Source organism: Agaricus bisporus, assembly GCF_000300575.1.
Source record: "Agaricus bisporus var. bisporus H97 unplaced genomic scaffold AGABI2scaffold_9, whole genome shotgun sequence".
In the NCBI taxonomy this organism is placed as follows: domain Eukaryota; kingdom Fungi; phylum Basidiomycota; class Agaricomycetes; order Agaricales; family Agaricaceae; genus Agaricus; species Agaricus bisporus.
Window position 1 is genome coordinate 832,275 of NW_006267372.1, and position 16,414 is coordinate 848,688.

At 47.0% G+C, this 16,414-nt stretch overlaps 4 protein-coding genes across 4 annotated transcripts; all 4 read right to left on the reverse strand.

Annotated features, from left to right (window-relative positions):
- Positions 1-471: 471 nt before the first annotated feature.
- Positions 472-1,021, reverse strand: AGABI2DRAFT_120686 (hypothetical protein; the record flags this gene model as incomplete). Its single annotated transcript, XM_006463835.1, has 2 exons — positions 472-659; positions 712-1,021. The coding sequence occupies 2 exons, from the start codon at positions 1,019-1,021 to the stop codon at positions 472-474; spliced, it is 498 nt and encodes a 165-aa protein (XP_006463898.1).
- A 1,773-nt stretch (positions 1,022-2,794) lies between these two features.
- On the reverse strand, positions 2,795-4,283 carry AGABI2DRAFT_120687 (hypothetical protein; the record flags this gene model as incomplete). Its single annotated transcript, XM_006463836.1, has 2 exons — positions 2,795-3,474; positions 3,575-4,283. 2 exons carry the CDS (start codon positions 4,281-4,283, stop codon positions 2,795-2,797), a joined length of 1,389 nt encoding a protein of 462 aa, XP_006463899.1.
- Positions 4,284-14,583: 10,300 nt separating this feature from the next.
- Positions 14,584-15,305, reverse strand: AGABI2DRAFT_145085 (hypothetical protein; the record flags this gene model as incomplete). The annotated part of the gene is made up of 2 exons (XM_006463837.1): positions 14,584-14,604; positions 14,754-15,305. The coding sequence occupies 2 exons, from the start codon at positions 15,303-15,305 to the stop codon at positions 14,584-14,586; spliced, it is 573 nt and encodes a 190-aa protein (XP_006463900.1).
- Positions 15,306-15,928: 623 nt separating this feature from the next.
- Positions 15,929-16,312, reverse strand: AGABI2DRAFT_74347 (hypothetical protein; the record flags this gene model as incomplete). The annotated part of the gene is made up of 1 exon (XM_006463838.1): positions 15,929-16,312. One exon carries the CDS (start codon positions 16,310-16,312, stop codon positions 15,929-15,931), a length of 384 nt encoding a protein of 127 aa, XP_006463901.1.
- Positions 16,313-16,414: the final 102 nt, after the last annotated feature.

Below are 16,414 nucleotides of genomic sequence, written 5' to 3' on the forward strand. Positions count from 1 at the left end.
CTTTTTTTTTTTGTAATCAACGTAAGTATATTTCAATACTACTCGTACGTCGGGTGTCATGACACGTTCCCGCGGCTTACTACACTCGCCAGTTTACAGAGGCCCCTAACTACAGTATTCTACGCAAATGTATCCAGCGCGACGAGGTCAAGTGCTATCGAGAGAGAGACAAAGAAGCAAAACAAAACGAATCGAAATATTGGTACATACGTAAGGGGACCCGGGATAAAACCAAGCAGTCAGCCAATACACCCTACATAATACCGGAACGCTAGAGCACTCGCAGTCCCTTTTGCGGAATCAAACATATCAAATATGAAAGTAAGAAATTGAGGCATACTCGAAGTAACTTTAGATCCTCAGAGAAATTGTTCCTCACCACTACCGTTTCTCCCTCCTAAACCACTACACAACCTTCCCAGTTCTCCATCAGAATCCCCGACCCAACCCGGCGACAGTTCACTGTACACCTTAAGTCGAACGCGCAAGAAATTGGCGTTTAAGCCAGGCACGATCGAACCTATTTTTCCAAAACGGACAGACCTTCGAGTCCGTAGCGGAATGTGAGCGCTTGTCCACTGGGCGTTTGGCCACGGTACAATTTGCGCATTGGCGCACGTCGACGCGCTTAGCGTCGACGCACTTGAAGTGGTTGGCCTCTGTGTGGGGGCCGGAGCAGAGTGGACAGCGCGCACACACTTGGCGCGGCACTGATCTGATGGTGGCCCCAGCGCTGACAGCGAGCGCAACGGACGGAGCCGGAATGAGGGCAAGCGCCCTTGATTTGACAGTTCGTGCCGCCAATGGACACAAACTTGGAAATGTAAGTGCGAGCATTGCTGCCCAACACCGTGTCGTGGATGTCAACCCATGCCCAGCATGAGTCGGAATGAGGGGAGGCGCGCATGAAGCGCGGCTTGTGCTTGATAAGTTTAGCCAGCGAAGCGCCGACTGGGGATTTGTTGAGAGCGTTAGTGAACGCCTCGTGTTGCTTGAGCACCCACTCCTTAGAGGAAGTCATCAGCAAAATGTCATTTTTCTTAATTCTACTTGGAATTACTTAATGACAGGTTAAGACTATAAAGAAGGTTCAGGAGTCCAAGAACACCCTTGTTACTTAAATGGTTCTTAGAAATATAGCTCAAAGATAAGAATAAGAAAACAAAGAACCATAAAAAATTTAAAGTAGCTGACCTTGTCAACAAATAAATTCATGTTCATCTCAAGGGGAAAAAAGGAGAAAACCAAGGATCAAAGGATGTTTAAAAGAACTAGAATCTTTCAACAGAAGCTTAAGTTAAATCAAGATCATCAACTTTTTCGAGTGTAGACAATTTTATGTTCACTATAAAATATGTTTAGAGAGACATTACATTATATGCTCTGTTCTACTGCCTGTAAAATTCGGGAAAAATCACGACAAATCTTAGAATATTAAAAAAACATAAGTTTATATATAAGCTTTTGTCGAAAACATACCCGTTATGGAGATATCAAGATTCCATCATGGGGGGGGGGTCATTGTCAACTGCAGATAGACACGTCGTAGATCCTGCTCTACTAACCGGAAAATTCTGGAAGAATCACGACAAATCTTAGAATATTAAAAGAACATAAGGTTATATGTATGTTTTAGTCGGAAAACATACCGGTTTTGGAGATATAGAAAAACATGACAAGAATGTCATGTCTTATACTGGTTCCTGCGCCGATTTTCATGTTTTAAGAATGCAAATATATGTATTCAAGGTCCAGGAATTCGAATCTGGTTTTAGATTTACTATCCGATCAATATTAGAGGAGCTATAGCGCAATTTTGTGTTTATTATATGTTAAATGTGCCAAATCTTGATAGGCTTTCATCCAACAAAGAATCTGATTGGATATTTGGACTCCCCGACCTCGAAACTATAGGAATACACTTTTAGATCATTAAAATCCATGCAGAAATGACCCGAAAATATCTCCTACCTATGATTTGAGGAACTTTGACTCGAAAATCCCAAGTCCAGCAGTCACATGATGTCATGTGACATGTTGAACTTCTGTTTCGAGCATGACCGTTGATCCTTCCTCATCACCACCATCATTCCTCCCCTCCCCTCCCTCCCCTTCCCTCCTCATTGCTCTCCTAGGCTTATATTCATGTGAGTAACTTCCCTTCCCTTCCCTAGCTCTCTCCCAGCTAATTCTAAGCTTGTTTAGGACACTTTTTTGCCTATTTTGGACGCTTTTTTGGGGGATTTTTGGAGGGTTATTTGAGGGGATACTTGAGCAGATGATTAGGGGGATAATTGGGGGGATAATTTGGGAATGTATGGAGGGGATTTGGGGGGATTGTAGAGATTCTCTGGTCCCTGGTGAGTGCTCTCTATCTCTGTATGTTTTCATACTCATTTCTTACTTGTAGACTATTCCTTTTTTCATCATCACTCCCTCATCATCACTCCCTCATCTTCCCATCTCATCCTTTTGTATAGATTGTATCCAATGTATTCTATTTACTATGCTAATATAATCACTTTGTTGACTTATTCACTTTTAAGCTTCTTATTATTGTCTTAGTTGACCTTGAATGTCTTAATTATGTACTTGAGTGACTTTAATATGACTTTTGACTAATCTATCTTTATGTCAATATTTTTATATCTATGAGAAAGACATCAACTAAGTACAGTTTAAGTGAATTTTAAGTCATTTCCAAGAACCTTAAGATACACAGGCCTAAGTATCATTAAGAAGATTCAGAAAGGTATCCGTTCTTAATTGTTTCTTAATGACCAATTAAGAACAATTAAGAAAAAATCTTTTTTGCTGATGAAGCGGGCACGTGAGGAATGTCAACGATCTTCAAGCAAGACGTCGATGTGATAGGGGAATGGCCGATTGGAACGTTCGGGCTTGGGAAAATTCGCCGAACGTGCTTGAGCACGAAGGAGATTTCGGCAGGGGAGGGGACGCGGGAGGCGGCAATACAGATGCCGTTGCCTTCGACAGAAGCATGAGTGAGGATGACGTCAGACTTGACGTCATTCTTGAGTAATTTGTTGAGGTTGTTAATAACCTCGGGTGTGAATGAAGCCGCTGTAACCGGAGAGTCCACAGGTGGCGTCAGGATAATGGCACGGCGCGAAGCGCCGTGTGCTGTGTGCTTGCCTTGGCGTCTCTTGCGAGGCGCCGAAGGAGCGCGGAAGGAAACTGGAGCAGCGTCTTTGGGTGCAGGCGCGCGCTTGGAACTTGGAACGGGAAGGGGTTTGGTGGGCGCCTTCCCAGACGCTGGTGGTGGAGCGGCTGGCTCATCCACTTCCATGAGTGGGGCCGTTGCCGGAGGGGTGACGTCAGAGGAAGGAGCCGGATCGACCCGGACCTTCTTCTTCGGCGGTTTGGACTTGGCTGAGTCAGCCTGTGGCGGTGCGTCCCGCAGATTTACACGTGTAGCAGGTGCGTCAACTGCGGATGCAGGCACTTCAACTGCTGAGAGGTGGGGGCGGATGAGGGGGGGAAAGTTTCCTCAATCTATGCTTAAAGTGATCAAGGATAATGTCAAATTCATTATCCATGAGTGTTGGGTTACCCTTGAGTATATACTGTCTCCATTCGGGGTAGGAAAAGAGTGTGAGGGCATCGAATGCATCATTGAGGTTTTCTTTTATTCCCTCAACAATTTCAGAATTGTCGATCGGCGCCGCAGGGGAACCGGGACGAGGAGTGACGGCCTCATAGTCGAGAGCCATGGAAGAGTCATCATCACTGCACACCGAAGCGGCAGCGACAGAGGGGCCAGACGAGGTAGAGGGGCCAGACGAGGTGGACCCCGGCAAGAGGGGCCGCTTGGACGAGAGTACCGAAGCCGAAGGCGACGGTGCGCGAGGAGGGGATGGGATGGGTGGAGCCGGCATAGGAGTCGGCACACACAAGGGAGGAACACTGGGCGGTGTGTTGACAGCCGGAGGGGCTGCACCGATCCCAGTTGAGTGGCCAGAGGGCCCTTTGACATTACCTTTGCCTTCAGAACGGGCAGCGGCGTTGGAGATGGCAATCTGAGGGGCAATACCCCGGTTGCGAACAGCTTCGAGAATAGCTCGGTTCTCATGAGAGTCGAGCTGGATAGATGCGAGGGTGATTAGACCACCATACTTGGGGTCGATAAGTGTTACGATGTCGTCTTCGAGAAGACGACAAGCGGTTGGATTGGCGGGCGGTGGCGGCGCCTGAGACGGTGGACGGGACGGGTATGGCGCAGAGGCCGGTGCGGACTGTTGCTTGTGACACGGAGCGGGCATTGGAACGATGTATTGCTACAACTAAACGACTAGCACTAGACTTCCAAAAGAGGAAGGTAGTGGTAAGAGGTCAAGGAGCGATGAAGGCTGGAAGTTCTACAACCCAGTCACTAAGCGAACCGTGATCTCTGAGAGAGCTGATTTCGACGAGAGATACTTTCTGGGCACTTCCAAAGCCCAACTCAAGGCTGTCCTGTCATTTGCTTGCCTACCAGAGCCAATACAAACTCCTAATGATGCATCAGCACACTCGGGACTGCCACCTCTACAGGATGAAGGGGGTGATAATCACTTCCCTCCTGCTTGTCCTAAGACTCCCACTCCGTCCGCTTCAGTTCCTCCTGAAGAGAAGCCAGTTCTACCTCTACCACCTCTCCCATTGATTCCTCCAGTAATTCCTCCCTTGATTCCTCCAGTCACTCCTCCACAAATCCATCCTCCTCTCCCAGTCACTCCTCCTACTGCTGGAGCACCTCTTGAGCCCCCTCACGTTCCTAGACGTACTGGGCGAGTTCGGAAGCCTCCTGGTCAATGGTGGAAGCTCAAACAACCAGACTTAGCTGGTAATGACTCTGACTCTGATGACGAAGCTGCTCTGCTAGCTGACTCTGAGTACTGTGAAGTCGAGTTTGCTGGAGCCGTCTCAGGTGCTGATCCCCGGAGTTATAGGCTAGCAATGAAGTCTCCTGACTCGGATTGCTGGACTGAGGCTTGTAACACTGAGATATTCAATCTCGAGGCTAACGGAACTTGGGAGTTAATGGAACTGCCTCCAGGCAAGAAGGTAGTCAACTCTGGCTGGGTGTTCAAAGTGAAACGACTTGCCGACGGCTCAATTGAGCGCTACCGGGCTTGTCTCGTTGCTAAAGGATATTCCCAACGTCCCGGATTCGACTTCACCGAGGTCTTTGCCCCTACATTCCGTCCTGCATCACTACGCCTCATTATTGCTCTTGCAGCTAGAGAAGGCTACAAAATGCGCTCAGTCGACATCTCTTCTGCCTTCACCTATGGGGAACTCGAAGAGGAGATCTATATGCGTCAACCCGAGGGCTATCACATTGGTAGTCCTAACATGGTCTTTCGGCTGCGTAAATCACTTTATGGCCTCAAGCAGGCTGCCAGGCAGTGGAATAAGAAACTCCGGGGTGTCCTTGAAGGCATTGGCTACACTAGGCTTCGCTCTGACAGCTCCATCTACATCTACTCCAAAGGTGACATCAAGGTCATTGTGCCAGTGTTCATTGACGACATTACTCTTGTCTCGAAAAGTGATACTGCCATGGCCTCGGCTGTCTCTGAGCTGTCCAAGCACTTCAAACTCCGTGATCTCGGGTCTACTACACTTCTGCTGGGTATTCAGGTCACTCAGGACTCTTCTACTCGCTCCATCTCTCTCTCGCAGGAGCACTACATCAAGGAGCTCCTAGAACGCTTCAATATGGATGATGCTAATCCTCTATCCACTCCACTCGCTCCGGGATCTGAACTCTCTGACATTGTTCCTTCACTCGAGGAGCAGGCTGAGATGAAGTCAGTTCCTTATCTTAATGCTGTAGGTGCCCTTCAGTATCTGGCCACTATGACTCGCCCCGACATTGCCTATGCTGTGTCCTATCTCGGGAGGTTCAACTCGAACCCAGCTCCAGCTCACTGGCTTGCAGTCAAGCACTTGTTCCGCTATCTCATTGGGACTATGCACTACAAACTGGTCTACCGAGCTAGTGACTCGGAAGAACTCTTCACTACCTACTCTGACGCCTCTCACGGAGCCTGCAAGGCTACAGGTTGAGCTACGGGTGGTTATGTGACTCTAGTCTCGGGTGCTGCTGTAGGTTGGTCTTCTAAGCGCCAGCCATTTGTGACTCTCTCGAGCACTGAGGCTGAGTTTGTTGCTGCCGTCGAGGCTGGCAAGGAGATCAAGTGGACTAGGAATATTCTGACCGAGTTTGGCTTCCCTCTGACACTTCCTTCGACACTCTTTGTTGATAACAAGTCAGGAATCAGTGTAGCCAAGAATCCAGAGCATCACAGACGCATGAAACACCTAGACCTGCGCTTCTACTGGCTCCGGAAGGCTGTTGAAGAAGGACTCATAGATCCTTTGTATGTTTCTACACACGAGCAAGTGGCCAACATCCTTACCAAGGCCGTGGCAAAGAAGGTAGTTGAGTTTGCTGTTCCTCTATTAGGACTTGAATAGACTGGCTAGATCAAGGGGGTGTGTTAGAGTGAGCAAGCAGTCTACAAGTGTAGTTGGTGGACTTAGATATATGCGGACGAGTTTAGTCACATGATAGCTTAGTCATGTATGGTTGAACTTCCCTGTGGACGCTTCAGAGGCCTTAGCTTCTTACAGTCTGTCCACAGGTGAGTACAAGTTATTAGAACACAATATAGCTTCTTACAGTCTGTCCACAGTTTGTCCTTGGGATTGCTCAGTCAGTTCCTATCCGTTTGACTCGCTTCTAGGCTCGTTAGGATCGCCACTGCAACCGCTATCGTTCTACGCTTAACAGGTTATGGGCCCCGGCTTCTAACAGCCTTCAAAACACGTTTTATTGCCACTTTCTACCATTTTCCCCTCTATATCTCAACTTCTATCCCTTCCCCTGCACTCAAATCGACGTTTATGGCTTCGCAATTGCGCACACACGCTCCCTATGCCTGGGACACCACCTCGACGCGTTTTGGCGCGTCTCCGACTCGTCTGAGTGCCCCTACATTGACCACAACTCCCTCTGGCAGCCATTCACCCTCTCCACACTCTCTGGGACCGATTTCCGGCCCTAAGAACGCGTCAATCGCTTGTTCCTTTTGTGGGAGGGTAGGGCACATGGCTAGGAGGTGCAGGAAGCAAAGGCACGCGAAAAGACGCGCTCAGGAGCGCTCCAGACTGTCTGGAACATCTAAAAGTAATGTCAAAGGGCCACTTGGCCATCTGAGTGGGATAGGTGCAGCTCTTCCAGCTGTCAACACACCACCCACTCCTCCTGGGGATGTTCCTACTGGTTCTGGCTCTCCTGGCTCTGATATTCCATTGAGAGCGTCCGCTCTTGGTGCTTATTCCTCTCCCTCATCATCTTCCTCACCATCCTCGCCACTACAGCTTGATGCTGACTTTTTCTGGTTGGCTGATACTGGTGCTACATCCCACATGACTCCTCACCGCCATTGGTTCAAATCCTACTCCCCTCATTGTATCCCTATCCGCCTTGCTGACAACTCTACTGTCTATTCAGCTGGTGTAGGGTCTGTTGTCTTTCAACCGGTGGTGAATGGAAACGGGCTCAAACTCGAGTCCAACTCGTCTCCTGACTCTATATGTGAGCCGTGTCTAGCTGGCAAGATGCATTCTCTCCCTTTTCCTTCCTCTTTGAATCACAATCACTCCCCTCTCGAGCTAGTGCATTCAGATCTTCACGGACCGCTTCCAGTCGCTTCACACTCAGGATACAAGTACTGGATCACCTTCATTGACGACGCGACACGTTTCCGGGCAGTTTATCTGCTTAAAGCTAAGTCAGAGGCATTTGAAGCCTTCAAAGTCTACAAATCCTGGGCTGAGACTCAACTCGGAGTCAAACTGCGAGCACTACAGGATGACAAGGGAGGTGAATACATGTCTAAGGCTTTCATAAGCTTTACTGAGCTTGCTGGCATCGAGAGACGTCACTCGACTCGAAACCGGCCCCAGCAGAATGGACTTGCTGAACGGGCTAATAGGACTATGGGAGAGAGGATCACTGCTATGCTCTCGGAATCTCGGCTACCTGGTTTGTTCTGGGGTGAATGTATCTCGTCTATGGTCCATGTCTGGAATATGCTCCCTACTGCTTCGCTTTTGGGCACTACTCCCTTCCAAGCTTTCTATAAGTGAAAACCTGATGTCTCACATCTCCGGGTATGGGGGTGCACGTCATATGTCCATGTGCAATGAGATAAGCGCAATTCTCTCCAGCCTCACTACGAGAAGTGTGTCTTTATAGCCTATCCGGCTGGCTACAAAGGTTGGAAATTCTACAACCCAGTCACTAAGCGAACCGTGATCTCTGAGAGAGCTGATTTCGACGAGAGATACTTTCTGGGCACTTCCAAAGCCCAACTCAAGGCTGTCCTGTCATTTGCTTGCCTACCAGAGCCAATACAAACTCCTAATGATGCATCAGCACACTCGGGACTGCCACCTCTACAGGATGAAGGGGGTGATAATCACTTCCCTCCTGCTTGTCCTAAGACTCCCACTCCGTCCGCTTCAGTTCCTCCTGAAGAGAAGCCAGTTCTACCTCTACCACCTCTCCCATTGATTCCTCCAGTAATTCCTCCCTTGATTCCTCCAGTCACTCCTCCACAAATCCATCCTCCTCTCCCAGTCACTCCTCCTACTGCTGGAGCACCTCTTGAGCCCCCTCACGTTCCTAGACGTACTGGGCGAGTTCGGAAGCCTCCTGGTCAATGGTGGAAGCTCAAACAACCAGACTTAGCTGGTAATGACTCTGACTCTGATGACGAAGCTGCTCTGCTAGCTGACTCTGAGTACTGTGAAGTCGAGTTTGCTGGAGCCGTCTCAGGTGCTGATCCCCGGAGTTATAGGCTAGCAATGAAGTCTCCTGACTCGGATTGCTGGACTGAGGCTTGTAACACTGAGATATTCAATCTCGAGGCTAACGGAACTTGGGAGTTAATGGAACTGCCTCCAGGCAAGAAGGTAGTCAACTCTGGCTGGGTGTTCAAAGTGAAACGACTTGCCGACGGCTCAATTGAGCGCTACCGGGCTTGTCTCGTTGCTAAAGGATATTCCCAACGTCCCGGATTCGACTTCACCGAGGTCTTTGCCCCTACATTCCGTCCTGCATCACTACGCCTCATTATTGCTCTTGCAGCTAGAGAAGGCTACAAAATGCGCTCAGTCGACATCTCTTCTGCCTTCACCTATGGGGAACTCGAAGAGGAGATCTATATGCGTCAACCCGAGGGCTATCACATTGGTAGTCCTAACATGGTCTTTCGGCTGCGTAAATCACTTTATGGCCTCAAGCAGGCTGCCAGGCAGTGGAATAAGAAACTCCGGGGTGTCCTTGAAGGCATTGGCTACACTAGGCTTCGCTCTGACAGCTCCATCTACATCTACTCCAAAGGTGACATCAAGGTCATTGTGCCAGTGTTCATTGACGACATTACTCTTGTCTCGAAAAGTGATACTGCCATGGCCTCGGCTGTCTCTGAGCTGTCCAAGCACTTCAAACTCCGTGATCTCGGGTCTACTACACTTCTGCTGGGTATTCAGGTCACTCAGGACTCTTCTACTCGCTCCATCTCTCTCTCGCAGGAGCACTACATCAAGGAGCTCCTAGAACGCTTCAATATGGATGATGCTAATCCTCTATCCACTCCACTCGCTCCGGGATCTGAACTCTCTGACATTGTTCCTTCACTCGAGGAGCAGGCTGAGATGAAGTCAGTTCCTTATCTTAATGCTGTAGGTGCCCTTCAGTATCTGGCCACTATGACTCGCCCCGACATTGCCTATGCTGTGTCCTATCTCGGGAGGTTCAACTCGAACCCAGCTCCAGCTCACTGGCTTGCAGTCAAGCACTTGTTCCGCTATCTCATTGGGACTATGCACTACAAACTGGTCTACCGAGCTAGTGACTCGGAAGAACTCTTCACTACCTACTCTGATGCCTCTCACGGAGCCTGCAAGGCTACAGGTTGAGCTACGGGTGGTTATGTGACTCTAGTCTCGGGTGCTGCTGTAGGTTGGTCTTCTAAGCGCCAGCCATTTGTGACTCTCTCGAGCACTGAGGCTGAGTTTGTTGCTGCCGTCGAGGCTGGCAAGGAGATCAAGTGGACTAGGAATATTCTGACCGAGTTTGGCTTCCCTCTGACACTTCCTTCGACACTCTTTGTTGATAACAAGTCAGGAATCAGTGTAGCCAAGAATCCAGAGCATCACAGACGCATGAAACACCTAGACCTGCGCTTCTACTGGCTCCGGGAGGCTGTTGAAGAAGGACTCATAGATCCTTTGTATGTTTCGACTCACGAGCAGGTGGCCGACATCCTAACACAACCTCTATATTTGAATAGTACACATGTATTATGCAAACATTATGCAAACATTACCGTAAATATAATTTGCATAATACATGTGTACTATGTAAATCATATGCAAATTTAAAATTCAATAAAGCCCATTTTAAGGCTTTTATTTGCATAAAGTTTAGATATATTTTACATATTGCACATGTACTATGTAAATTATATTTACAGTAATGTTTGCATAATATTTACATAAAACATGTGTATTATTCAAATATAGGAGTTGTGTAACCAAGGCTGTGGCAAAGAAGGTAGTTGAGTTTGCTGTTCCTCTATTAGTGTTAGGGCGACTGTGACTGAGATGTCACAGGTCACACCTGAACTTAAGAACTTAAGAGTAAAGTGACAGAAGTTGTATTAGGCGTGAACCTAAGAGAACTCGACGGAGTCTTCTACAAGTTTCTACCTACTTTATATACCTAGACTACGGCGCACAGACCAACTACCCTAGGTAACTATTTATATACTGACATGAGAAAAGAAGCACGTATGAGAAAGTAAACTAATTATACATTTGACATGCGAAAAGAAGAGTGGAGTAAGAAGCAAGTAAACGAAAATAGTTTTGATCATAAAAACGTCAACAACACCAAACAAACCATAAAAGTGTCCACAAGTACAAACAACTCCTAAACCGGTAATCCACTCACACAAACCAATACCTACCAAAGTAATTCCCCAACATCGCATCACATGGGCATAGTACGAAGAATCCGGCTATTGCCCAGTGTCGTGGTCCCCAGTATCCCCATCTCTGTATTACCCACGCCTTCTGTTCCTCATAGTCCCACATCGCTAAGCATACTCTCCCACACCGCCTGCACCGATGATCCGATAGGTTCCATCCTACCGGCCTGTCTTCTCTTCCTATACCCGCCGCTCTCCTTCGCCATTCTACTTGTTCCGCATGATTCGGAGGTAAAAAAGATAAGATAAGATCGATAAGCTCAATTGGTAAATCTGTAGCTTGCGCCATTTTAGCAGTATGCCGATAGTTTAGCCTCCGTCGAACTGTAGCAGCAGAGGGAAATTATTATGTAATAAAATATGTGACAGATGTGACAGCGTGACGCCGTGACATTCTGGCAAGGTTCTAACAGTACCCCTTCCTTAAAGTCGGCTCCTCCAGAGACGAACCTTCAAGACCTCCAAGTGCGCCAATTTCGTTCCAACTTCTTTAGATATTCGGCGTCAAACTGTTTGTCATCCCATCCGAATAATGCTTTGGCTGTGAACCGATTAGGTAGTTCCCTTTCTTGGAAACCTGTGTCATGTAACACGTGATGTATCCTATTGAGTTCCCCATAGAGTTGGTGGAATTCAGTAATCAGTTCTTTGGCGTTAGCCAAGTTTTCTTCAGGTTCCCATGAATCCGCTTCTGCCGTATATCCTTTCCATCGAACTAAGTACCGCTTCTTTCCGCGGAACCATTTGGCGTTGAGGATTTTCTCAACTTCCCACTCTTGTTGTCCTTCTATTTCCACTGCCGGTGCCGGTTTACTCCCCTGTCCTTCTACTTGTTCTCGGTAAAGTACTATTCAGCTGACGTTAACCACCGGGTGGATCCGAATAGATCGGGGAAGATCTAGCTCTACTGCATTGGGAGAAATGACCTTTTTGATGGTGTATGGTCCGATGAATTTCTCCGTAAGTTTCCGAGTAGGTCGTCCCTGGATTTGAAGGTCCCGGGTAGCCAATAGAACTTTATCTCCTACTTTGTATTTTACCGCTTCTCCTCTACTTCTATCCGCATATCTCCTCATGTCATCTTGTGCCTTTTTTAGGGCCGCTTGAGTTTCCTCGTGTTGAAGTTTCATGTGGTCCGCAAAGTCTGCTGCTGCCGGGTGATTACCTTGTCGTCGAAGATCAAAGCCAGTTCTCGGGTGTCTTCCCACGTTGATCATAAATAGAGTTTCCTTTGTTGATGATTGTTCTTTATTGTTATAGGAAAACTCTGCCGTTGCTAACCAATCAGGCCAATCAGTTTGTTTATGATCAACAAATGATCGGAGATATTGTTCTAGTTCTTGATTGGTTCGTTCAGTTTGGCCATCAGTTTGTGGGTGGAACGCCGTCGATAGTCTAGTGTCGATTCCCAACATTTTATTCAACTCCTTTGTGAAATCTGCAGCAAACTGCGGTCCCCTATCTGAGATCACCGTTTCTGGTAACCCATGCAACTTCCATACATGATCCCTGAACAGTTTGGCTAGTCCTAGCGCTGATGTCGTTTCCGTAGTTGTGATAAAATGAGCCATTTTACTGAATCGATCGCACACCACTAAAATTGAGTCCATTCCCTGAGATTCTGGTAATTTTACTATGAAGTCGACAGATACATCGGCCCATGGTTTTGTGGGAACAGGGTTTGGCATCAATTTCCCTGCCGGTGGTGTTGGTCGATTCTTGTTTCGTTGGCATTGATCACATCCCTCTACGTACTTCTGGACTTGCTTAGTAACGCCTGGCCACCAATAATTTTGCGTTACCATTTCTACCGTCTTCCATTGTCCTCCGTGTCCGGCAATGGGAGTGTCATGATGTAGTCGGATGATTTTCGTCCTCAGAGTTTCGTCCTTTGGCACATAGACTTTCCCTTCTTTCAACACTAATCCTTCTTCTAACTTCCACTCGTCTCCCCTCAATGATTTCACCTTTGCTCGCTTCATCTCTTCTACCGCTTTTATCACATCATCTTCCTTTGCTTCTGATTTTCTGATTTCTTCTAATATTCCTTCTTCCTCGGCATTGATTAACATATGACCTTCTTCCATTGCTCGGATGGCGAAATATTCAGGTTTCAACAAGGTTTGATCCTTGTTATCGTCCTTTGTCCCTTGTTCAAAATCAGGTCTTCTGCTCAACGTGTCCGCCTTCCCCATTGTCTTTCCCGGACGGAATTTTAACTCGAAATTGAATCTAGATAAGTATAGAGCCCATCTGGCTTGTCGTCGATTTAGTTTCTGGGCTTTTGTGAAGTATTCTAGATTACGATGATCCGTCCAAATTTCGAATTTATGTTTCGCCCCTTCCAGGAAGTGTCTCCATTCTTCTAAACACTGCATAATCCCTAACATCTCCCTATCGTGAATGTCGTAGTTTCGTTCTGTCTCTGTCATAGATTTGGAGATGTAGGCTACCGGCCTCCACTTTCCGTCTTCACATTTCATTGATAGTTCTCCGCCTGTGGCATAGGCCGATGCGTCAGATTCCACCTTTAGTTCTTTATCCAACTCTGGTGCTACTAGAATTGGATGTGACGTGAATTTTGCTTTTAATGTTCCAAAGGCTTCCTCTTCTTCATCTCCCCAACTCCATTTCTTGTCCTTTTTGGTTAATGTGTGTAATGGTTTTGCAATACTGGCGAACTTTTCAATGAACCGTCAATAGTAATTTGCTAGTCCCAAAAATTTTTGTACATCCTTCACGCATTTTGGAGTCGGCCATTCTACTACGTCTTTCACTTTCCTTTCCTCCATCTTGATTCCGTTTCTCCCTATTATACATCCCAAAAATCCCATCTCGCCTTGTTTCCATTCACATTTCTCTGGCTTTGCAAATAAGTCGTTGTCCATCAGTCTCTGCAACACCTCTTCCACTACTTTGTCATGTTCTTCTTCATTGTCTGTTCCTATGTATCAAGATATCGTCAATAAATACAGCTACTTTCCCAGTATTTACTAAGTCCCTAAAGAGTTCGTTCATCATAGTCTGAAAAGTAGCAGGCAAATTTGTAAGTCCAAAAAACATAACGGTTGGTTCGAAAGCACCCATAAAAGTAGTAAAGGCTGCCTTCCACTCATCTCCTTCTTTTATTCTAATGTTATTGTAACCCCAACGTAAATCTATCTTAGAAAATAATCGTTTACTGCCCATAGTGTCTATAAGTTCAGAAATTAAAGGTAAAGGGTAATTGTTTTTAATTGTCCAATCGTTCAAAAATCGATAGTCCTGTACCATCCGCTTCTTTCCATCCTTTTTTGGCACAAAAAACACCGGTGAGGTTTGGGGGGATTTTGAAGGTCTGATATATCCCTTTCGGAGTTGGTCCTCGATGAATGCTTGGACTTCCTCCTTTTCGTTTGGTGATAAGGGATATATCTTTCCTTTCTTGGGTTTGAAATCCTCTTTTAATTCGATAGCATGATCCCATGGTTTCCTAGTAGGCATTCTCTCTGATTCCTTCTGTTTGAATACCTTAAGGAACTTGTGGAACCGTCTGGGTACAAGTTGTTCCACTGAGTCTGTGCTTCGAATTTCTTCTTCTTCCGGCATTTCCTCTGTCATTCCCCTCACCCACGTTTCCAGTTGTCCTTCTTCCTCTCTACTCCTATTTTTCCTTTGGGCGCTTATTCGTTTAGGACGTACCTGTCCAGCCCCCGCTTGTCCCGCGGTAGCTGTCTTGCTGTGATCTTCTTCTAGACGTTCTGCCTTATCCCCATTTAATCGGTCAGCCACGTCACCGGGTGATTGCGCCCACCCCTCAGCTTTCTCTTTGGGTTGTTGCGCCAACCCCTCAGCTCTACCATTAGCACGCCTGTTATGTGCCAATTCCCTAGCGAATGCTGCTTCAACTCCTAGTGCGATCCCTTCGATGATGTTCCTGGGAGTGGTGAATCTCCCTACTGCCTTGTTCACTCGTTCGTATCTTTCTTCCTCATCTCTTATTTCTTCCTGCTCCTTTTCATATGCTTCTATCTTGGCCATAGTTGGCCCTTCCTCCTCGTCATCACTTCCTTCGTATGGCATTCCAAACTCGTCTAAGGCAATTTCCTCTCTTGCTGGGCATTTGTGTTTGCTCAACAAGTGTTCTGATGTTTGGGTTCCACATTCTTCGCATCTATACTGCAACACCGTTCCCCAGTTTGATTTCTTTGGGAAGGAAACTAATTTCCAGCCTGCATATTGCTTGTGTGACATGTCAGGCTTTTCCCTTTTTTCTTCTTCTCGCGCTTCTCTCATCAACTCCCTTGTTGATTTCTTGGGTTCCCCCACCCTTCATATTTCCTCCTGTTTTTCCTTTGCTTTTCCTTTGTCTTTGTACCCACACCCATCTGGGCACCTGGTCATCTTTACCTCTCCTTTCTCCCAGTCGATTTCAGGGTTATGCATCTGTAGCCAAGGCATTCCTAATATGACTTTGTTTTTTCCGAGCCCGCATATTTCAAAGTGCACTCTTTCTTTATGCCCCTTGTAGTATATGTTTGCAGCCACTCGATGTGTTACTGCTCTAGATGCGTTGATTGTTCCGTCAACGTTTCTGACCGGAATAGGTCTTTCTAAGGGTTCTAGCTTAAACCCTTCTTCTTCCGCAAATGCCTTATCCATGAACATTCCTGTCGCCCCGCTATCTAACAACGCCTGTACTCCAACTCCATCATGTGTATCCAACTTCTCCACTCCCACGTTCAGCTTAATTTCCCTTAAAGGTCGGATTGTCCTTACGAGGAAACTCTCCTCTCGTACAGTGTTACAAACATTGATTTCGTTACATAGTACATTGAATTTGTTGTAGGAAGTCAAACGAGGAGACTTTGCTTCCTTTACTCTTTTAAATTCTTCTGCTCTTCCTCGAACATCCTCTTCCAATATTCCCGCTGTTCATCCACATCTAAAGTTCGCACATCTCGAGTTGGAGCCTTGCTCCAGCAATTCTTGGCCATATGCCCCAACTTTCCACACTTGTAACACTTGATAGGACCTCGACTGGGTCCTGCTGCGGCGTCGACATCCATCGCGTTGGGATCTCGACGTTGAGGCTGAGGCCTCACGAAAGTGTTGTTGGAGGTGTGGGTGCGTAGTTGGGGCTTAGCTTGCCCCCGACGATAATATTCTTCCTCTGCCTTAGCTTGTCTCCACTGCCTATCTAATTTCATGCTCCTGTCGTACCAACTCCTGATGGTGGTTGGTGGATTTTCTGACTCCATCAACGCCTTTCTAATTCTTCCTGATAAACTTCTCTTGAATTCTTCGATGAGGGCTCTTCCCTCGTATCCGCTATCTCGTGCTATCCTCTTGAATTCCTGTAC